This window comes from Coffea eugenioides, chromosome 11, assembly GCF_003713205.1.
Source record: "Coffea eugenioides isolate CCC68of chromosome 11, Ceug_1.0, whole genome shotgun sequence".
Classification (NCBI taxonomy): Eukaryota; Viridiplantae; Streptophyta; class Magnoliopsida; order Gentianales; family Rubiaceae; genus Coffea; species Coffea eugenioides.
The window spans coordinates 8,642,705-8,667,325 of record NC_040045.1 but is presented as its reverse complement, the minus strand read 5'-3'; the positions used below and the strand labels follow the sequence as shown (position 1 = coordinate 8,667,325).

The 24,621-nt window shown below is 36.3% G+C and overlaps 2 protein-coding genes across 2 annotated transcripts; both read right to left on the bottom strand.

Annotated features, from left to right (window-relative positions):
- Positions 1 to 523: 523 nt before the first annotated feature.
- Positions 524 to 1,879, bottom strand: LOC113751914 (putative late blight resistance protein homolog R1C-3). Its single transcript, XM_027296060.1, has 2 exons — positions 1,532 to 1,879; positions 524 to 1,474 (listed from the first exon to the last, which is right to left on the bottom strand). The coding sequence occupies exons 1-2, from the start codon at positions 1,877 to 1,879 to the stop codon at positions 524 to 526; spliced, it is 1,299 nt and encodes a 432-aa protein (XP_027151861.1).
- A 3,777-nt stretch (positions 1,880 to 5,656) lies between these two features.
- LOC113753349 (protein EARLY-RESPONSIVE TO DEHYDRATION 7, chloroplastic-like) lies at positions 5,657 to 7,372 on the bottom strand. The gene has a single exon (XM_027297480.1). It carries the CDS (start codon positions 7,227 to 7,229, stop codon positions 5,850 to 5,852), a length of 1,380 nt encoding a protein of 459 aa, XP_027153281.1. The 5' UTR covers positions 7,230 to 7,372; the 3' UTR covers positions 5,657 to 5,849.
- Positions 7,373 to 24,621: the final 17,249 nt, after the last annotated feature.

Genomic DNA, 24,621 nt, shown 5'->3' with positions numbered 1-24,621 from the left:
TCCGGAGAAAAATGATGTGCCCATATTGATGCATTCCAAGTCCAGCACTCGAAGAAGTTTAAAGTTGTTAGAAATAAATGAAACGTCATAAGGACATCTGGGATATATATCATTAGTGGCAAAGAAAAGCAAAGAACGGACGTGAGCACCAGAAGGCCTTGACATGACAAAATGGTTCCGCTTTGTGAAAGCGCACAATCGATAATCATCATACCTAATGGAATCTAAATGATCAAAATAACCAAAATCAACACCATAATCTAAATCATCAAATGAAGCATGAGGTTTCTCAATACTTCATAATTATCCGGGAAAAGTTTTCCTCTTTCAATTTGGATTTGCACAAGTCACGTAGTATATCGTGGACATGACATGCTTTCACCCCGCCACTTGATCTTCTCTTTGCAACCATTACTAGGTTTCGACCAACCAGATCCATTAGGTATTCCTCTGCAAGATCTTCTAAGCTTTTTTGCTCACTTTTCTCTACAAACCCTTCACTAATCCATAACCATATTAGCTTTCAAACAAGAATATCTTTTTGTTCCCAGAAAATTCCAAAATACAAAAAGCATGGTCTTAAATGATCTGGCAAGTGCTTGTAGCTTAGTTCCACAATAACCTTGCACTGCATTTCTGGATTATCAAAAATATGCGAGCTCATACTTTCCGCAATTTGATGCCACCAATCTCGTGTTCTATCAGTTCTTTCGAGGACACCAGCTATTGCAACAATTGCCAGGGGTAGTCCTCCACAACTTCTAGAAATTTGCATTCCAATTTCTGACAGTGCCGCTGGACAGTCTTGATCATGAAATATCTTGCTCTGTAGCAGATCCCAACTTTCACTATCGGAGAGTAGACGAAGAGAATGAGGCTTGCTATCTGGTTTAGCTTTTAGAGCTACATCGTGAAGACGACTAGTTATTAAAATCCTACTCCCATTTCTGTCACTAGGTAAGGATTTTTCCAAGTCATCCCAAGTCCCAGTGTTCCACATATCATCCACAACTATAAGATTCCTTTTCTGCTTCAGCTTTTGATACAACATTAACTCCAAATCTGCATTACCCATTTGAAGAGTATCGGCATTAGGCTTAGAGATGCTGCTTAAAATGTCAAGCAATAGATTTCGTTTGTTGTACACTTGTGATACATGACACCAGGCACAAACATGAAAGTTATACGAAATCTTAGGATCGTTGAACACTTCCTTTGCCATAGTTGTCTTGCCTATTCCTGGCATGCCAACAATAGCTACCAAATCTCTCTGCAAGGATCCCCATGTGAGTCTATCAAATATTGCTTGTTCTTGATCATGGAGTTCTACCACAATTTCATCAATTTGTGGGACACTAGATTGGGATATCTCACGTTGAGAGGCCTGGGTGACTTTCGGGACTATGATATCAGCGGCCTTCCTCTCATAAATTTCTCTACTCTGAATCTTAAGAAGTCCAGTATCTTCTAAGAGCTAGTCGAGATATGAGAAATGATACCACATACCCCCAACCACATTCAAGTCAATTACATATTCAATCTCATAAACCATATTGATAACACGTGCACCGAGATCTTGGACTTGTTGATTCTCAATGTCCTGCTCAACAACGTCCCTTAGGAAAGACCTAAAGAACTTTAGATCCCCAATGATTGTTTGAATCTGATGCTTCACAGGTGCAATTGATATCGGATTATACTTCAGCATATCCATTAGCTTTCTCAAGAGAAAATCAACGACTCCAGGAACATTAGTTTTGGGGAAATTATGCCGTGGGAACTGGTGATAAGTATCTCTGAGGTCTGCCTTCACATGCATAACTTCATCAAACAAATTACAAAGCAAATGATACATTTTGAAGTCCATCTCTTCTCTCATTCTACTGTCAAGAATTGGTTTGTAAAGCGATATTACCCTCTTAGACACTGAAAAAATCCTTGTGAAGACTAATTTGTCATGGTTCAAAGTCGCGGTCGCCGTCACGGTCGCGGCCCGGAACGTTCCACATCGGTCTCGGCATATCGGTCGCGGTCTCGGTGAGATGCAAATTTTAAAGTATTTAATATTCTAAAAATTATTAATAATATAAAAAAGTATGCTAAACAAAAATAATAAAAAATAGCAAAAGAAATGGCCAAGTCAATCCGTCACGGTGTAACTCGACCGATTTCTCGTCTTGACTCGGGATAACTCGGAGTGACTCGGTGTGACTCGGCCGAGTCAATCCGTCGCGGTGACGTCTCGGCCGATTTCTCGGCGAGTCAAGTATCTCGGTATCGTTTCGTCACGGTATCGTATCGGTAGGGGCCGAGACGGTGACGACTCGGCCGAGTCGTCTCCGTCTCGGCCTAGTCCGAGACGATACCGCGACCGAAACGTTCCGAGATACGTGACAGGCCGAGACGTCACCGTGAACGGTTGAAACGGCCGAGTCACACCGAGTCACTCCGAATCATCCCGAGTCAATTTGAATTTTTATTATTTTTACTAAATTTTAATTATTTTTATTTATCATATTTTTTACAAATTTTAGAATATTAAATATTTTAAAAATTTGTGTCTCACCGAGACCGCGACCGATATGCCGAGACCGATGTGGAACGTTCCGGGCCGCGACCGTGACCGCGACCGCGACTTTGAACCATGAATGTGAGTCCATTTATCTTGCCCTCTAATCTGAAAAAGTTCACCTTGTCAAGCTTTCGGTTGCCATGGCATCACATTTCAGCAATTGCAAGACTCCCAAATCTTGAGGTTCTCAAACTACTCTGTAGAGCCTTCGAAGGGGAAGTATGGGAAATGGAAGAAGATGAGTACCGTGAGCTCAAGTACCTGAAATTAGATACTCTAAACATTGTCCAGTGGGATGCCTACAGTGATCACCTTCCCAGTCTGCAGCACCTAGCATTGCGGAACTGTAAACAGCTAAAGGAAGTGCCTTCTGCTTTTCTAGACATTCCCACCTTGCAAGTGATTGAAGTGGATGGATGCGGACAATCTACTGATGAGCTGGTGACGAGAATTGAGGAGGAAGGAATTGAAGGGCTTAAGGTTCTCATCAATGGTTCAGTTCCATATTCTTGATGATCGTCTTACTTGGGGATCCCTTTTGTTGTATTCTTCTAATAACTGGTAAGCAAGATTCAAAAATCTTTGAGATTATTTGTTTTTATTTTCTTTTAAGAAATCTCTAATATTTGGAACTGTTTTATTTCCAAAATTTATCTGATGACTTTTTATCATATTGGTTTTTAACACTTTCTTTGACTAGGTTAACAAATACACAGTATCTTGTTTTTATAGGTTCTATTGAATCTCGTGATTCTATATCATATTGGTTTCTTACATGTACTTTCAATGTACTACTTGTAACAAAATAAGTGTCTATTTATATGAGTTTTGGGGAGTCCAGTTTGTCACTTCATTGGCTAAATATTGTTGAATCAAAACCAAAAATTGGCTTGTTTAAGTCTCATCATGTTTGGATCTATAATAGTTTGGATTTCCTGAAATTATACACATTTATGTTAGGTCATATTCTAGAGTTACCTTTCTCACTCTCTTTGGGAAAAATTAGTTTCTCATACCTCATTCTTTGTGATTAACCAAAAAATTTATCATCACCATCGAATTGTAGCCATCTGATGTGTGCCAGAGTTTTTTGCTTAAAGGTTTTACAAAATGAAATTGAATCAGAACCTGAAGGGATCATACTGATTAAGCATCCAGCTTTGTTCTTTCTGAAATAACCATAGTTGATAGAGGTAATTGCAATATAACATGGAAATCGAATATTCCTTAACAGCCTTTCTTAAATTTCTTGTTCGGGTAATATACGGCATATGTCAAATCCTTAACGAATTGTTAACAATGATTGAAAACTGAGTGATTTTCCATCATTCAGGTTTACGAGGGCCGCATTGTTCCACTCTTTCTATAACAACATCTGCTATTATTTTTATTATTATTATTATTTTTTTTTAAATGAGACCTTTCCAGTATCCGTTTTTCTTGGCAAGCCAATTTTACTTTTCATAATGAAAAACTTCTTGTTATTTATGCTTGTCTTTTGTGCTGCTGCTTCAAGACTATGGTTTTTCAGCTCTTGTAGCATTACAAAACAATGTGGTATATTTCATAGTTATTACACGTTATCTAGATAAGGAATCAACAGGATATCTTTGCATGTGAGGACTCTTCTATTTGTTTCTTTGGTCTTGATCTTTATTCTTGCTGCAATTAATTTAGTGTTCACATCTCGAACCTATTATTATCATGAAATTTGCTGCCTGCATTTCTATAGGATCCGAGAATGTAACAGATATAAGCACGAATAATACATCCCTTAAGTACAGAGTTATATACAAGCTCAAAGCTTCAAATTCTGCAGGCCTTAAATCTGGAAACAGAGCCAACAATGAATATAAGACAGCCACTAATATCAATCTGTAGATTTTTGTTTTGAGTTTCATATCAATCATTTGCTCAAGGTGGCTCATTTACATTGGAGTTGAAAGAAAAAGAGAGAAAGATAGTGGCGGATTATGATTGACGTGAATCTTCGAGCTTAGATGTGAAGTGAATAAACATGAAGAATACCATGGAAAGCAACTTGAAGAACTAAGATATATGAAGAATACCATGGAAAGCAACTTGAAGAACTAAGAGCAAAGACGATAAGTATGTAAGATCAGTTGCATTTGAACTCATCTTCAGTTGAATTCTGTCAAAAAAAAAAAAAAAAGTGAACCATTTTTATTCTGCAATTTTTATACTTCATCCTTCAAGTGATGGGGATTCATTACCTGAAATGACCTGTATTTTCCTCAGAAGACATCTAGTACTGAAAACAGTTCTTGTAGTTTTGCAGATGCTGTCTGACCAATAATTGCCCAAGCAGGAACTGCAGCAGCTCTTGAAAGAGAGGGATTTCAGCAGGGATTTTTGTGAAGCCTTGATCAGATGATCATTGTGCAGGATCCTTAAATCATCATATGCATCTTTGGCCGAATCTCTTGCACACTGATTATCCGTCCTTCACTTGTTTCCTTTAATGCTAAAGGCCTTTCCAAAAATTAAGAATTGGAAGATTGAATTTTCAGTTCTACTATGTACTTGCCTAAGCAAGAAATAATTCAACTGGTCACTTGCAATGCTGCAATTGTGACAGTTGAGTAGACTTCATGACCATTCTTCTGACTAGTATTTGTTTCCTTGGAGCAGCTAGTTTGCTTGTGCTCATCAATCATTGTATGAGCAAGGATTGCAGCAACTCTATTGTTTATGATCTGTTGTTAACACTCGTTAAGCACAAACTGCAAATTGGTAGAATTCTTTTCTTTCCATAGGTGTGTATCATTTCTAATGCATTAATTAGGCTGGTTATTGCTGCCATCAAGTTCATAGCGAAACTCCATTACTTTTTGCTTAAAAGAGCAGGAGGATCATTTTCAATGAGCTTTAGAGCACAATTGTGGATTTTGTTTAACTAAAATTAACTAAGATGATTATCAGTTTAAAGGTAAAAGGTCATCATTTGCTAGCAATGTGGGTGAGAAACTGAATGCAGCTTATCCTTTGCGTTCCTTCTGAAACCAGTACGAACTGATCTAGTTAACTAACGTCTGCAGAACAAAGGAATACAGGAAAAGTATCAGAAGCGAAGAAGTGCCTCAAAACTCAAAACAGATAAAATTACTGTCATTGGCATTTACATTCTTTCGTATAAAGAAAAATCCCCTTGCGGATTAGAAAACCAAACCACTGCCTACACTTCTAAGTTCTAACACAAGCAACATACTGGTCCTATAGAGAATTCTCAAGGAATTATAGGTTCATATATCTCCTGTTACATTTTCTGTCCAGCCTTGAGGTTGGGAGCATTAGCCTCAGCAGTAGCTTTCACAAGAGTAGAAGGTTTTATTACACTCTTGGGGTTGAAAGCCTTCCTAATCTTGAACACAGCCCAGGCAGTCCCAATAGCATGCCCTGCAGCACCAAGTCCTTCATGTGTCACCCCTGCTGCTTGTTCCCCATACTTCTGAGAAACAAGGTCTGTCGTTACAACTGCGCTGGTTGACATCACATTTTTCCCGGCAACCTCAACAGCATCACACACCTTGTTAAATCCATCCAAGGACGCCAGAACAATCTCCCCAGGAAGAAGGCTGAAAAACTTTTGCCCTGCCTTTGAGTTTGCTATTGAACTTGTGAAGAATCCAGACACTTTCACAACCCCGGAAAGTATTCCTGTAGCCAATTCCTCGGACATTTCTGTCATCTTTTTGACCCTTTTCATCCTACTAAGAGCTTCAGAACTGATCTCAGACTCTGTTCCCGCGCCCATCCTCATCTTCACGAACTCATTTCCCCACTTCAACCTGTCCACTGTAACATCTCCACACCACAATATCCCCTTCACCAGGTGCCCTGATCCAGCCGCTATCATCCTCGCAACACCTCCACTGTAATCCTCCACGTTAGGAGCCAGCGCAGTCCAATACGCAGCAGAGCTCTTCTCCACAAACTGACCCTTCTTCTCATCTCTCTCCATCTCCTCCGGCGAGACATCCTTAGCCACCGCCCACCAGCCTTCAGCCGCCCCTTTCTCCGCCATCTTCTCCACTCTAAATGCACTGTACTTCTCCAACACACCATCCAACTCCCTCAACAATCCTTCCTGCCCTTTTGCAGCGATCGTCAGCCCATAATTCAAAACATTCTCTTCGCTCCCGACACCGTCAGTACTTTCGGGCGGGACTCGTAAAGTGAAAAAATAATGGGACTCGTCAAGCTTAACTGCAGCTTCATCTTTAGCCAAGGGCCACTGAATTTCATCTTCGATTCTAGCAAACACAGCCACGACGTTATCACCTTGCCGGAGCAAAATAATTGAGAGTTCTCCATTTGCGAGCTCAACACTCTGCTCTTTATCAATCAAATGCACTATAGCACCTGGGATTTTGATAATTACTTCCTCAGATGACTCCAAAGCTACATTCCTCTGACTGTCTGGATCCTCCTGAATCTCCACTTGAACGTCGTGGTCGTCTTCGCCGTCCGGAAAGAGCTTTTGCGCCACATCATTCAAATCGACAGAAGGGTGCAAAGAGGATGAGGAGGAAGGCGAAGTGGGTCTTTTCTTATCTGCACAAGCAAATAGTTGTGATTCTATAGATTCTGGGTTTGATTCATTCACTTCTGGGTAGAGAGAGCTTGATTTGGGCATGGTTGATTTCTTGATTTTGCGAAGGAATATTTTGGTCCGAACTCAATCCGGTATGTACGTATGTATAAGCTAATAGGTGGAATTTGGTTGCTGGGATTGTAACTGTATTTATACGAGGAACAATTAATGGGTAAAGGGCCTAAAGGCTAAAAGAGCTTAGGTGTTAAGAAATGAAAAAGGCGTAGAAGAGCTTGGGACTTAGGTGTTAAGAAATGGAAAAGGAGTAGAAACGGCGTGGCCGCGGGATGAGTTGACAATGACATGCCAGTTCCTCTGCCGGCTGGCTTCGAATCCTCTATCCCCCAAATAGTCTCTGTCTCCTCTATATTTTATTTGTACCGTTATCACGTGTTTCTATCCTTTTATTAATCCAAACTCAAATAAAATTACAAGTTTACTTAAAATTAATTAAAACAGATAACTCAAAACTTTTTTTTATTTTCTTTTTAACAAAAAAGAGTCTTGTTGATCATAAACATAGAAATCAACTAAAACTCTTCTTTATTTTTTACCCCAAATCATCTTTTTTTTAAACCCTAACAAGTACTTAATTGATTTTGAGTAAACTTGTAATTTTATTTGAGTTTGGGTTAATAAAAAACTAGAGACACGTGACAACGGTACAAATAAGGGATCGAAACTACTTTGGGGACAGAAGATTCGAAATCCTACTGAGATTTCCCCCCTTCAGACTTCAGCAGTAGCATAGCATTTTTACTCTCTTTTGGAGTAAAATGCAGCTCTAGTGTCTAAATTTTGACCTTTGAATGATTTTGGTATCCAAGCTATAGCTCTAGAAGAAAACAAATTTGATACTCAGTATTACAAAATTTAAGCATATTTAATACACTTAATGAAATTTTTTCAAATTTTTATTGAAAAAAATTTACACAACCTACTGCAAACCCAATACCAAAGAGAAAAGAGAAAAGCCCAAGATAGTCTAAGAAGCTAATATTGAACCAAAAAAATCCAACAAAAAACTTCTTTCTCTATTTTTGCGACGCTGTTGACATATCTCTCTATATTTTTCAATATTTTCAAATATGTTTTGCAATTTTGTTACCATAAACGTTACAACATGTGACTTTTCTAATAAGAGTTTGAAAAAATTCTATCAAATGTGCTTAAAATATTATAATATTAGGTGCCATATTTATTTTCCTCAAAAGTTTAGCTACCAAAATCACTCAATGATTAAAGGATAAGTACCAAAACTACATTTTACTCTTTCAATCTTTTGTTAAGAAAGCATCTATTCCTATGTTGTTGCACATTACTACTACAACTTAAGAAGAATTTTTTTTAAGCATGTGATTGAGGGGATTTTTTGGTCCCCAAGATGACAGTGGAAAAACTTACCCTATTGACGATGTTCTCGCTTGTCAAAATAAAATAAAAATAAAATAAAAACAGTTCTTGTGAATTGCAAAATTGCACATGTCATTAATCTTATAATTAAGTAAATGACCGATATTTGGGGGAGATATAGATTGGATGGCAAGGAGGAAGGAATGTAAGTAAAAGGTTTTCGATTTGAGATCTCTCACTTGTGCTAGAAAAAATTTTAAAAAGGTGGATGACTCATGACTGGGTGTGATCACACTAGTATTTAATCTAATAAGCAGTTATTACAAGATTACCATCACAATGGCTTTTCTTTCCACACAAATTGTCAAAAATCGATCTCCAGGTGATGAATTTAGATAATCACATTAAGGCTACATCTGAATAGATGGAAAGTTGAGTAGAAAAGTAAGGTAAGAGAAAATAAGATGAAAAATGAAAAATTCTCATTTACATTTGATTACTAAGAAAAAAATTGAGGAAAACCAAGAAGTTAATGATAGATCAATAACACTTATTCAAATTCTTCTACCCAACTAACCATTTTACTTTAACGTGCTGCAAATTTTATAGGTCACTTACTTTGTAGAAAAATGCAAGAAAAATTTTCAATTCTCTCACCAACTAAACACATATCAAGGAAAATATAACTAAAACTTTCCTTCACTTTCTCACATTTTGCATGCAAACAAGCACTGCCCAACTTGCTTAGATGCTAAGTTTTGGACCAACAAGTTGTTGTTGTTGTTGACCACCCCACTTATTTGTTTCGTGTTCTTTTTTTTTTTTTTTGTCTTCATTTTTTATTGTTTGCAGGATTGTGATGGATAAATTCCAAGGGGCCTCTATCAAGCACATCTATCTATAGGGAATCTACTCGCAAAAAAAATTTTTTTTTTTTGGGGGGGAGGGGGGAGGGGCAGTGTTGCGGGTGCGAAGAAAAAGTGATTCTTTTGTTTTGATGAATTGTGTGAGGACCCGCAAATTTCCTACATTTTTTTCCTCAAAAATGCCTTTTATTTGAAAATTATTATTTATTAAGGCCCCTACCTCATTATATCACACTAAGTGTAAATAAACCTAGAAAATAAGGTTTTACGCTTTAGTTTCAAGTTTTGAGCAAAATTAGGGTTTTTGCGATTTTTCCGCCGGATGAATTTTCGGTACTGGCCAAGGATCAATTTGATGATTAAAAGTGACTCTTAAGTGAGAAACAATATGTGAGTAGTAGCAATGATATAAGGTTAGTGAATGGGAGGTAAAAACCCTAGTACGTGAGTTTTTAAGAAAAACGGCGCGAACCGGCGGGTCCCGCGCATTACCGATTGAACGCACCGCTTGACCACCATTTTTTTTTCTTACCCAACAAGTTGTTGACTTTTGCACATAATATCTTCTCTCTTGGCAGCATATTGACCGAAAATTGGTGGCTAAGAAAGGCAAGAAAGAAAGAGAAAAAGAAAGGGTGGTGGTGGTGACAAGTGTCACCACCTCATGGCTTCTTAACCCAAGACTAACTCCATCCATTTATCTTCCAAACTTAGCCAATTCTTCCTCATTTCTGCTGGTGCTGGCCGAGAGGAGCTTGGAGAAAACACCAAGGAAGATTTCTTCATTTCACCTTCAAATCCAACAACTTAGTGAGAAAATAAACAAAGTAAACCGATTAAACCTACTTTTGAGTGATTATCTAGTGATTGGTGGTGAAAGTTTGGGAAGAGAAAGCTTGGGGCTATACTTGGAGAACTCAAATCAAGGTAAGAGGATGATATCTCTCTAACTTTCTCTTTCAATCATGGTTAAAGTAAGCTTAGTAGCTTGATTGGTGGTAGATTCATGGATGCTAGCATGTGTAGTAGTTTTCCCCAATTTCTTTGATGAACTAGGGTTTCTGATTTTCTGCTCAAGTTGATGTATGATGCATGAATGTTGCAATTAAAGTTATATAAGGTTGTTTAGTGGTGATTAGAACCAGAAATTTGAGGAAATTACACTTAGAGCTAAAAATTCCAGATTTCTGGAAAATTTCCCAAGCATTCTGTCCGAAATTGTATCTGTATGTTAGAGGCCGAATTGGCCTTTGGTCAAAGAAGGAAAGTTGTAGAGAATGGTGTTTTATAGGTGCCTATAAAATTTCAGCTCAATCGGAGCAACGTAGGGCGTGAAAAGTCCAAAATACCCTTACTGTTCTAAGTATTTCCCAGCAGTCCGTTTCAGCAGTTGAGTCCAGTTTATCATGATTTTTGACCAGGATCCATTTTGATTTAGCTCTGGACCAAAACATGAAAGTTGTGGTTCTATGAAGTAGCTTTAAAATGCCTCTAAGAACACCTGATTCGGACTTGTGTACACTGAGTTAGGTTCATTACAGTGTTCTGCGTTTAAACAACCGACGAATTGGTTTCTGGTTTAGTAATTCGAGAATTTGACTAAGTTACATTAGAAACTGGACTACGTGACCTTCATGAATGTTGTAGCTCTGTGTCTTAGCTTCGAAACGGCGTAGGTTTCGTTTTAATCCGATAAGCGTAGCCTCGGGTATGGTATTACCGCATTTGTACGTCAAATCTGTCTTGAACTAAATTGCGTTTCTGCACTTGTACTTAATACGATTCTTGTTATTATGATATTGTGAGCCTATGGAATGGCTCTTGGCTTGAATTGTTTTATGTGTAATGTTGGGTGGTTGTTGAAGAAAAATAATGAAGCCTAAATGGCTGGAAATTAGGTAAACACAAAGGGCATGCTGCCCGAATTTTTACTCGAAGTCTAGAAAACTATCTTTGCGACTTGAGTGAAGGTTAAGTGATTATACCTTGAACTATCGAGGACCTTTGTCATTTGTTTATCAAGGGTTATATGTTAGGACTTGGCCGAACTTGTACCCTTAGGAAAACGATATGAATCACTACGAAACCGTTTTACTTGCACTTTTGACTCAAGAGTCATCTTCAAGCAAAAATGTTATCAAATTTTTCAGTTTGAAGAGCGAGCAATTATTTCACGACTCTTCTCCAGTGAATTTCAATTTCTTGATTTTTATTGAACGAAACGCTTAACTTTCGAACCTTGGTTGATTTCAAAGTTCTCAAGTAAAGTTTTATCGCAGATTTGGACTCCCAACCCGGAGTACCACCTCGACGCGAAAACTAGAAGCACTATTGTGGTGAGTGCTTCCAAATATCCGATTGTACTTGATGTGTGTGTTTCCTACTTGACTTGCGTGATTACATGACAATGAATGAAAGGGCAAGAGTGTACTTTATCGCACTTGCCCTAATATGACCTGTTCTTGCTACTGATCATACTTGACTTGTTGTACATGTACTTGAATTATATCTTGCCTGGAATTCCAGAAACCCTGTGGCGAGTTAATCGAGTCGAGCCGGCAAGGGCCTGGTCGATTAGATAACAAACCCTTGGTCACTTGTAATGTCGAGTGGAGTGTTATCTCCTCGACTAACGGTATACTCGAGTATTACCACCCATGTTTTGTATGGCGTGCGGGCCCGGAATAGGGGGTTGATCGGTGGACGGAAATTGGCGTGTAGCGGAGTTTATTTGGACTTGGAATTACTTGAAAGTTGACGGAGTGTCAACTACCACTTGACCAAGCTGGAATGGAGCCGTAACATGAATACCGTATCCTTATATGTGAATGTGCATCTAATACTACTTGACTAGCTGAAGTACTATTTCCTTGATTTGACTTGTTTGCTCGCCATTTCACTTTTATTTTGCTATAACTTGGTTGCTGACCAATTTGATATTTGGAAACTTCACTGAGCTTTGGCTCACCCCGTTAGTTTGTTTTCCTTACAGGGGTACGGGTGACGCGAGAGACTTGTAAAAGACTAGTGTAGCCTTTTGTTTTGACTTTTGACTTTTTGGTCTTGTACTCGCGCTATTCCTCGAACGAAACATGTTGTACTTGGATTGTATACGTTTTGTACTAGTTGGTGTATTAAGACTTTGTACCTGATTCCTATCAATGTAAATTATAAGTTTGAATCGTGAATATTATTTATGGTGCATGGTTGTGTATATATGATTCGATTGAGATAGTGAGTGAGTCCTGGCGAGAGCTGGGCAGGCGGTCCGCCGAACCCTTTGGTACGCCTTAGGGAGAGGTGGGGTCGTCACAAATTGTATACCTTATTTTATTAGTATAATTTTTATCCATTCTTGATCTTGTTTTATGGCATCAATGTTATAGATACCATGAAATGTCTTAACCCAAGACGAAGAGAAATAGGAGAAGCTTCCATGTTCAATTTTGCCCCAGGCCGTTAATTCTTGTCGCTGAAGCAAATGAATCGTGCTTGCAATTGACCCCGTCATTCGTCAAACCCCTGGATTCCATTTAATTTTTGGGCAAATTACATTTTATCCCCTATAATTTAGTGCATTTTACATAACTCCCATGGTTTCAAAAGCTTTACATAACCCCTCATAATTTGGATTAAAGTATCAAACTAACGAAAATAGTCATTCATAACGGAACTTTTGAAAATATCGAAATTACCCTTATAAATACATGATACACTAACCCCGTATAATTTTTATATTTTACCATATAACCTCCTTATGGTTTAATATTTTACCATATAATCCCCTTATGATTTTCAAAATATACACATAACCCCCTTAGTTAATAAAGAATTTTCAACTTTATATAAGTGTATTTTTAACATTTTAGGTGATTCCATTATGAATGATCATTTCCGTCATTTTGACACTTTAATCCAAACCGTAAGGAAGTTATGTATAGTTTTTGAAACTATAGGGGGTTATGTAAAAAATACTAAATCACAAAGGAGTAAATTGGAGTTTGCCCTAAATTTTTTTCCGCGTTTTTACCTTGATGTTTCATTTTCTTTTAGGGCAATGGAACTTCATTTAATTGAAAATTTTACAACTTGTAGCATTCGTTAAACATGACTGTTTTAAAAGTTTGACCTACTCCATCTGTCCCAAAGAATAGTGACTTGATAAGAATGGTGGAGTCAAGACTCTGTATTAAGTAGGGTCAAACTTCTACAGTGAAACATCTACAAAGCAAAAAAGAACAAAAAAGTAAAAACATAATACTACAAAATTTTTGAGATCAAGTCTAAACCTTGATTAGAGTTGAGGGTTTTCACCTCTTAATTTTGGCAAGTTGTTCTAAAATCTATCACCTTAGTTTTGTCTTGAACACTAGGTTGGATTTTGACAATTTGATTTCCTTATTTTTGTTTCACGTTTCTAAAGTTTTGACGTTTTATCTACTTTTTATTTTGTTATAAATACTTTGACATTTTTCTTTATGTTAGTTTTACCCCCTAGCAAATATGATTTAGTTAATGAACTTTAAGAAAAGTGGAGAAAGATAAGAGACCCTTGGACTTGGCAGAAGATTATTTATCTAAGTTAACTCTTAGTTATTTATTGAATTGTCGAGACCCTTAACAATTTTTATTATTTAACATTGACTCCACTATATTTTTTTGAATGGAGTAAAGCTCCAAACTATTCACATGTCTATATGTGATTTTCAAAATTTTAGTGGACCCCATTGACCCCAGCTCCACCGGTGCTTGATAGTAATATTATTGGGTTTGTTTCAAACTTGCATATGTGTCATCTATATAACTGTGATAGTGTATATATTGTTGGTGTATGTAAGATTTACTCAGATAGAATTAATTTTTTATATACTGATAGTGTATAAACTTTCATTATTAGATGCATAACACGTAATTCGAATTTGAATTTGAAACTCAAATTTTGCATATATTATATATTCAACTATGATAGTGTATACATCATCTGTATACATAAAATTTACTCAAATATAATTAATTTTTCATACACTAACAGTGTATATACTTTCACTATTAGATACATGACATATAATCCGAACTTGAATTTGAAACTCAAATTTTGTATATATGTCATATATCCAACCGTGATAATGTGTACACCATCGATGTATATAAGATTTACTCATATAGATATAGGTGATCATAATATTGGAAAAAAGAAATCAAAAGTAATTTTGACTTTTAGTAAAATGAAAAACATTTTGGGACATTTTAAAGTGGTTTTCAATAGGATGGAGGGAATAGCATTTAAGGAATGGAATTTAATGGATTTAAATCATGTTTAACTCTTTGCTGTAAGTATCTTCATTACACATGAAAATGTTAGTCGCATATGACTTACAAAGCAAACAAGTAGAAAAACTTTAAAAAAGAAAAACTAATTGTGTTATTTAAGCTCAAAATCTTCTCAAAATTCACAGCTAAGGTCTTTTCATTAGACCATTATGCTCTACGCATTGAATAACAAAATCCTACTTTTATCTGCAACAAAAATTTAAGATTATTTTAAAATTATTGGAGTATAAAATATAAATGCGTGATGCCTTTATAAATAATCATGGGATAATATTATAAACATTTTTTGAGGTTTCTCTTAATATCATTTAGCACTCCTAAACTTTTAAAAATATCATTTATCTCCCTTAATTTTTATGGTACAAAATTTTAAAAATTCCTAAACTACATTTTTTCTTATTTTACTAAATAAAAATACTCTAAGAAAAACCACCACCTAAAAAACAATTGCTAGTAATACCACCATATTACAAAGCTATAGTGTATAAGAGTATAAATTTGAAAAATAAGAAAGATACTTGTAGAAATACACTAGCACCAATTTAATTCTATATGCTCAAAATTGATTTTTTATGAGTTTTATATTCTTCTCAACTTCTTCTCAACCCTGGCTCAAGTATTTAAGTTGTACTAATCATTATAAAAATCAACTCAAAATAAACAAAAAATCATGCCCCACTTTATCAAAATCAAAAAATATTTAATTTATATAAAATTCAATTTGCTATAATTTACAAATAAAAATCACATAGTCATATAAAAAATGAGTAAAAGAAAATATTGGAGAAGGCGGAAAGAGAAGAAAGTGAATTTTGTTTCTTTTTTATTTTAATTTTTAATTCCATTTATTTGATATGTAAATTATTTATTAAGCGAGGGTTAATATAGTCATTTTATAAGGACTAGGGGGTTGATAAGTAATATTTTTAAAATCTCAAAAGTACTAAGTGGCATTAGGAGAAACTTAGATTTTTTATATTATCCCAATAATCATTCCACGTTTGTTTTGCTTATTTCAGTGTCAGCACCGGTGGCTTGTCTTGGTGAATTTGACACTCCGAGCACGTCTTGCCAATTATCTTCTCATAATCTCAATGCTCTATTGACTAATTCAATAACAGTTCCTGGAGTTTGCAATCTTAATTTCACGATCGCAAGAGTTATCCAATGTAATGAATGAATAGAAATTTTCTTAACTGAAGTTGATTGTCCATATTAGGCCAACTTATGATCCTCTTGGGAAATCTTTTATTTGAACATCTATGTAGCTAATAACCAAGCACTCCCTATCTAATTTGAGTCTTGAAGAATCGAATGTGACTTTTGATCTCATCTTCGCTTGTAGGAGTGTGATTTATTACTCTATCCTTTAGTGTGTAGTGCGCCCCCCCCCCTCCCTCCCCTCCCCTCCCCTCCCCCGCCGCCGGCCAACCAGAAAAAAAAAAACTGCACCCCACTGAAAGTGGGGTAATAGTACTTTGTCTCCCTCGTTGAAAATAATGGGCACTTTATTCACTTGAAATCCCATTCGTGTTTATATCAAGTGTTCTATTTCAAAAAGTGGAAAAATAGACTACTTAAATATACTACAATTCTATCCTTATCTTGTAAATTTTATTTTTACTCAAATTGATCTTATAAAAACATAAATTATCACTTATAACACCATTTTTAAAAAAGATTAGTTCATGATATATATTAGTAGGTAATATATATAATGTTAATATATAAAATTTGATAATTCATCCGGTAATAAGGAATTTAGTAATCAAATTTGAATATTCATTCTCAAACTATTTTGCTAAACTTTAATTGGGAATTTGATAGCCAAATTTGAATGTTTATACCCAAACCATTTTACCAAACTTTAAATTTTGGATATCAATCAGTTTTATCAATTTCTATTTGATGGATATTTGATATCCGATCTAAATTGGATCTGTCGATTTTCAATTTTTTCGAAGTTTGAATACGATTGTGTGTTGTTTCCAAAAAAAAAAAAAAAAAATCTCTAGTGCTAAATTACTATTATTTATTCCTCAATAAATGTTCTTTATAAATTACTGTTATTTATTAACAGCATAAGGGTACATTATTTATCAACAACATAATAGTAGAATTGTCAACATATTTAAGCAATTCATTTTCAAATGGAACACTTATCACAAATAGCAAAAAAAATATTTTCGAGTGGGTAAAGTGTATTATTTTCATTGAGGGGAGTTAAAGTGTTATTACCCCCACTTTAGGGGGACAAAGTGATATTAACCCTATTCTTGATATTATATACCAAACAGCGTACAAAATACTAGTATCTAGTCTAGTATATGGGAGAAGGCTGCCTGTGATCATACATAAACACTGGAGAATTGTCAAACCTTGAAATCGTCCACAATTAAATTCCTACTAAAAAGCAGGTGACTGAACATAGAGTAGAAGCTTTCATAATTTCGAGTATATCTTCTAGGCTTTCTGGAAACACCCGGGCATTAAGCAACTTGTCATGCCCTGTATCCGGAACAGAACACCGCGGTATCTCATGATTATTCAATAAGATACACGCTAACAAAATTGTATTATTTTAAAGTTCATCAAATATCAATACAATTTATCTGCAAAGTCAAAACTTCTTTACAATCAAAAGATGGGGTGTCATTTCACAAGTTCACCCAGGTTCCAACTTAATACAAGACATACAGACACCTATTTTTGCCGATTGCTTATAAAACTAAATAAAAGTCGATGGTCAAATATAAACTTCCATTTCCTAAGTAGTAACCACCTTTCCATTATGATCAAGTTCTAGATGCCTCAATCCTTGACTTAAACCTCTTCAAATGCAAAATCTCTGCAAAATATTAAAAAGTGGAGTAAGCAACAATTTGTTCAGCAAGTAGCACATACACCTCTTTATTGGCCTAAGCACACTAGTATCATTATCATTATCATTACTATATAAAAAATATCATGAGTCTTGGTACTTTGGAGTGTAAGTATTATTGTGATCTTACTTTTTATTATTCCAATTATGCCTTAATTTGTTCTTAAACCTTCGTATAATCTTAATTCTGGGTTAAAGTTTCATTATTGTATCATACCGGGACAAGACTGTTGCTGAGGAAAGGTTTGTGGTTCTTCCCATCGTTCAAGTCTGAGAATTCATATATTTCTCTGAGCAGCTGACTCCATTCAGGCAAAAGAACACCAAACTAATAGCACATACCATATTGCATCCAAGGGAAGACATAACGTGACTATATTGCATCATACCATATTGTTAATTTTTCATGTTGCACCGAATGGAATTTTCATTTAAAAAATTTTATGATACCTTTATAATTGAAATAGTAATACTCAACTGCAGAAAATAAACTTCAAAATAGCAACCCATCATTATCATTAATAGCAATCCCTCAAAACAAGAAAAACTGAAAAAACTAAAAACTATTCATAAAATGACATAAAGTGAATTGCAGATAAATCAAAAAGTTGAGAATACAATTCCAATGAAATAAAAAACAACGCCTAAATCACCGAAATCTCAATTCATGTCATTGAAACCCAAGGGAAGACAAACATTTTACTGGCAGCTATAGAGTAGTGTTTCATTTGTATTGATTTGAGTAAACCAAATCCATCCGGCAAGCCATGCAGAAGCCACCGAGAGGAAAAGGAGAAAAAGAAAAGGTTAGCACATATAATACTCTAATTTGTTAACCACCTATCCCATCTTCTGCATAGAATCTAATTGTGCTCAAATTATGCTTAATTAAGCACGTAAGACAGATATATAGTATTATTCTTTGTGCCTGCAAAATTCTACTAGAATACATTTTGCTGCAATTCAAAGAGAAGGAACCTACGGCAATCTATAGCCAATAGTCCATGTATAAATCTAAATCTATGAATATATTAATTTTTTTCACAAGCATTGACGTAATCACAACACAAAATGAGACATAAGCAGCCTCAAATTGTCAAAATGTTGATAACAACCTATTTACCAGCACACACAACAAATAGAAGTAGTACTATCATAACTTGTAAATAGTTCGACGAAAATGAGTCTTACATACTCCAGGGGGCTAAAAAAGTTGCAGCCTTTTAACTGTGATAAATCTACAAATGAGAAGTTCAGGACAACTTCTGCAGGCAAAATTTGATTATTTCTTTATTCGATTTTGAAGGCTCAAACGAGAAACATACGAAATACTATGACTCAACATATTTTGCTTCTTATTTGGCACTCAAGATATTCAATTAAACTAGAGAATCAACTCAATTAGAAGGGCTTACACAAGAGAATACTACATCATACTAAGTCTTTCTTTGTATTCAGAGATAAAAACCCCATAATTGGTGAAAAGAAAGAAGAACAAAGATTGATGATGATGAAAGAGGACATGGCAGCAATTGGAATACTTCATTGGCTGATAAACGATGGAAGCAGTACAACGAAAGATGCACTCAGTCAAACAAGGCATGAAAAGTTGCTTCGATGAATCAAATAACAAAGTCCAAATCATAAGTTTGTCAACTTTTCTCTACAACTATTCTTTGATGGAAAATTATGTGGTCAATCATATAATAGAAGTATTAACTCTCCCTTTTTATTTTTTTCCCAAAAAAATTTTGATATAAAATGATGAACCAAATATTATTACACTGTTTCAGAAGAGGCCCAAGCTAATGAAGGTCAGAAAACAAGTTGGTATGCTTCACTGTTCGAAGAAGAAAAAAAATTGTTCAACCAACGGCGTGCTAAGGCAAGGCAATTTAGAAAAAAAGGTATTAATAATTTCACATGTTGAAGATAGTACAAATATTAACTTTCCCTTTTTTCTCCAAAAAAATGTATTCTGATACATAAAATGGAGAACCAAATATTATTAAAATGTTTTAGGAGAGATCCAAGCTAATAAAGGAGGTGAAAAAAGGAGTTGGTATGCTTAAGAAGAAAAAAAATTGTACAACCAACGGCGTGCTAAGTCAAGGTAGGCTAGAAAAATTCAAAACCATAACTCTATTAAAGAATACATATTCCAAGGTAGCAACAATTTCACATGTTGAAGATAGTTTAACATGTAAAGATTAATTGACCATGGTATTTTTTTAGAAGTTTTGAAAATTTTATGAATACCATATTTCTTACGAAGTTATGTTTCATAATATGTTCCAGATTGACGAACGCGGGGTATACATATAACAATAAACTTATTCCACAGTTAAGTTCTACATTATAATATCTTAGGGCAAATTATCCAATTGGCCCTTGAACTCTTTGTCTAAGTAAAAATAAGCCCCTCATCTATTTTTTGCTGACTTTAAGCCCTCGAACTTGTAAAATTGGGAACCCGTGACCCTTTTAGCCAGTTTCTCCGGTTTTGCAACCGGAGAACCAATTCACACGAACGCCAGTGTGCTTCTTCAAAGGGCATTTTTGTCCGCATATTCTAAGCAAAAAGGGCTCACATAGTCCACCTTTCTGATTTGATTTCCCTCATCTCCCTTACTCTTCCCTGCGCAACCCTCACGCAATCCCATGGCCGCCTCTGTCGCCACCGCCGCCGCGGCTTCCCAAAAGCTTTCTCCTCTTACAACCCCTCCTCTTGACAAACCCTTCTGCTCTTTCTTCTCAAAAACCCTCCTAAAACCCTGCCACCCCGTCACCCACACCCGCAAAGTCCACTGGACCAGTGTCTCGGCTGCTTCCAAGAATCCTTTTGCTAGTTCATCGGCAGCCGGCCGGCCTCACAACAACTCTCTCATTGACTCGCAATTTTGACTTCGACGGATTCCAAAGCCCACAAACTCCTAAGATGCTGCTTCACTCGCACTTTTTTGGCTTTTTTTTTTTGGTCCTCCGTCGTGGCCTTAACTTCACAAAAGAAATGCTCTGCCGCCTAGTTTTTCCACTTCCAATTTCTCCCTCGCGAAAATTACAATCTCTTTTTACTTATAATAATAATGCTCATTTGCGTGGCAGCCTGCCTGCTGTTCTTCCGACGGGACCAATTCCAACCATTAGTCGCAGCACTTCTTTTGTCGACCTGCATAGCAGCAGCAGCAGCAGCAGTTCAGAATGATATATATGTGTGCCCTTTGCTATTATTCTGTAAACATCCATCACAGTATAGTAAAGAAGTATCCAAAATTCAACCGCAACAAATACTCCACTGCGGGAGGTTGGACCCCTTTGTCTGATGTCTCATCCGGAGCCTAAGTCTTGCATCTTTGAGCATATTTATTTTTTTTACCCAATTCAGTAGTTGTTGGGAAGTCCGTTTACGAGTCTAGGCAGGCATTTGGGGAAATTTTGGCCACTGTATTCCCCGTTGATTTCTAAGCCAGTGGAGGGAAGGAGGAGGAGTTGTGCCCTTTTTGCTTAGAATATGCGGACAAAAATGCCCTTTGAAGAAGCACACTAGCGTTCGTGTGAATTGGTCCTCAGGTCACAAAACCGGAGAAACTGGCTAAAAGGGCCACGGGTTCCCAATTTTACAAGTTCGAGGGCTTAAAGTCAGCAAAAAATAGATGAGGGGCTTATTTTTACCTAGACAAAGAGTTCAAGGGCCAATTGGATAATTTGCCCAATATCTTAAATACCCCACACGTGATTTTTCGCAAGTATATGAGTCATGATTGAGTATAGGGTATACCATTTTGTTTCCACATAGAAAGTTTGGTTTTTGTGATTCAACTCAAATAAGGCTAAAATCAAGGTTGGAATTGAAAGTTTTCCTCTCTCTTTCTCCTCTCCTAGCTCTCGGCCACCATGAAGAAATGAGGGAGAAAGTGAGCCAAAATGGAAGATAAGAAGGAAGAAAAATGTCTTGGTCAAACTCCCTTAGATTGCCGACACTTGTCGCTCAAGATCTTTTCTTTTTTTTTTTGTTTTCTTTTCTTCCTTTTCTTTGGTCAAACTTTTCGGCTGGTTTAGGGGTTAATTAGGGCTGATTATGTGAAATAAAAACAAGGAGATTGGGATAAGAAAGTAGTGGTAAAGTGATGTGCTCAATCGGTAGCAAACGGTGCACATCGGTTCAACCCTATTTTCCTTAATTCTCGCGTACTTGTGTTTTAACTTAGGATTCACTAACTTATTAATAGCACTTCTAATCATACACTTTCTCTTATCTAATACTCACTCTTATTCACCAAATTTAGTACACACACCTCACCAATTAATCACACTACCAAAATACGCAAAAACCCTAGTTTATCCTAACTATAAAAGTAAAGGTAAAATTCTCGATTCTATTATTTATTACAACTATTGAGGGAGTAATTTAGTAGTAAAGATATGATAAAGTAACTTATTCAAAATAAAAGGAAATTTTAAGAAAATATGGAGAATTTTGCAAGTCTTCACAGTGAATCTCTCTTTTCTTCAATTATTTTGATGTTTATCCTATGTATGTAGTGATTGAAGCTAAAGGAAGCATGTTTGTAGCAATTTTATAGCTTGTTAGGGTTTGGTGAAATTGTTGTTAGGGTATATGTGACAGCCCCACCTTCCCCTAGGGCGAACTCTAAGAGTTAGCGGACTGTTTGTCCAACTCTCGCCAGGACTACTAAACTGAACACACAGTTGTCAAATCATATAGTGCAATCGTACGTCGAATATACGCTTCCACGGGCACGAAACGAGACGAAAACGAAAAAAACGAAACCGGAAAACACCTGCCATGTCACAATCCGGCCGAATTCCTGGCCGGGTTGGAGGCAGAGGCTGAACGAAATGGAACTCAAAATCCCCTGTCAATCCGGCCAGCTATCAGGCCAAGATCCTGCCGGATAGGCTGCCGAATTCTCTTCCCGCCAAATTTTTTTCTTTCTTTGCTCAAATTCCACACTCCTCCGAATTCCAACCAAGAACAAGTAAACTTTATATAGCATTAGAAAAGGTACAATACCAAGGAAATATATACCACATAAACATGAGAAACATTTTTATACACACACATTGGTATAATTACAAATCAAAAGGGAACATTGGATCGAAATACATTTAGGGTTTCCAATTACCGAGGAGCTATACAAAAGAACAAAAGAATATCTAAGTAACTCAACTCGCTTCTCAAAATCATGGTTCCAAAAGTTGTTCCTGTAAGGAAAACAAAGATATCGAGGGTGAGCTTACGCCCAATGAGGTACCAACACGTCACACGTCTAAGATTCACAAGTACATTCATGCTCAATTATACATGGCCATTAACCATAGAAGAAAGAGCATCACAAGGCAACTAGAAATAAAAGGATACAGTCGGCTCTCAAGAGCCAAGTCCCCCTTTTTCCGTACTTGATCTCAATCTCGTTGACACTCCGTCAACATTCGAAGAAACGAACCTGACTGTAGATCCCACTTTACACCAAGTACTTTCCACCAAACATTCCCCTTACTGGGTTCGAACACCTCATAGAAACAGAGAGGGTAATACTCGAGTATACCACAAGGTCGAGGAGATAACACTCCACTCGACAAACAGTAAATCCATGGTTTGTTATCTAATCGATCAGGCCTTTGCCAGCTCGACTCGATTAACGACCACTGAGGTTTGAGCTCAGATATCACAGTAAATTCGTTGGACACTTGCCCCAAACGACATCAAACCATGCACAAGTAACCAATTTACAGGTATACAGTAATCAGTCACACAGGTAAGAGAACGAGAGTGATAAACTACACTCTCGTCTCATGCACAGAATTCACAGTCATTCAGTTCAAAGATTCAAATACAAATAACCATTTAAGCATTAAATCATGCAATGGTACACTCACCAGCTCAAGCAAAGCAAATTCACAAATTTCCGTCCGACGTTGGCCTTGGATCACCAGCACGTCCTAAAAACAAGCAAGAAACAACACTTGAGACTCGAACACGTGTCGCATACTTATTCAATAAACTACTAATGCAAGACCAATATAGCTTGGAAAAGAAAATAAATAACATTTAGGGCTAAAAGCTTAAACAAGCCCAAAACCTTTCAATTCTACTTAACCTCAACCTAAACTCAAAGAAACCCAACATCCTCAACATTTGGACAGCATTTCCCCTTAAATTTCACACTTTTCCATCCTACAAACAACCACCAAACTTCATCCAAAATAACCACAAGCACACATACAATTCATAGGCTATTCAACACGCCCCATTAGGATTACAATACCCTTCAATCTTAGCCAATTAAAAGCTCAACAACCAACCATAGTAAAGCCCTAACTTAAAGCCCTAAAACTGAAATTTTCCGCACAAACTGAAATTTTTCGCAAACAACCACAATCAACACACAAAAGCTCCATTTTACACAATATAAAACTATCATTCCATAGTCAACCATTAATCATCATATAAAAACAGAAAAATCACCAATAAAATCTGAAATTTAGCTAACTCCACTTTAATCCATGAAATCTTCTATAAAACAACCTATTTAGCCACTACAATTTACTAATTTACCATTATTACAAACAAAGAAAGAGTTTCTAAGCAAAGTACCTTGAAACCTCAAGAAAGGTAGCAGCTTAGGGTTTCCTCTTCCAAAACAACTCCACCAATACCTTTAAACTTCCTTAGCAAGTCACTTTTATGGACAAATTTGAGATTTTAGTGGTTGGATTTCAAGATATAAGCAAGGAATAGAAGACAAAAGTTGAAACTTTCTCTCTTCTTTCCTCTTAAGAAGCTCGGCGAAGAAGGATGAAAATGGAGATGATTTTGGGTCAAAATTGATGTTTTAGTAAAGGTAAAAAAAGGTGGTCAAAGTCCAACTTTGAATAGTAATGCGACACATGGCACCTTTTATGTTTAAACCTATCTTCTTGTCTCCCCATGGTTAATCCATCTAGGTAACTTCTAATTATCTCCTAACACCTAGTAACT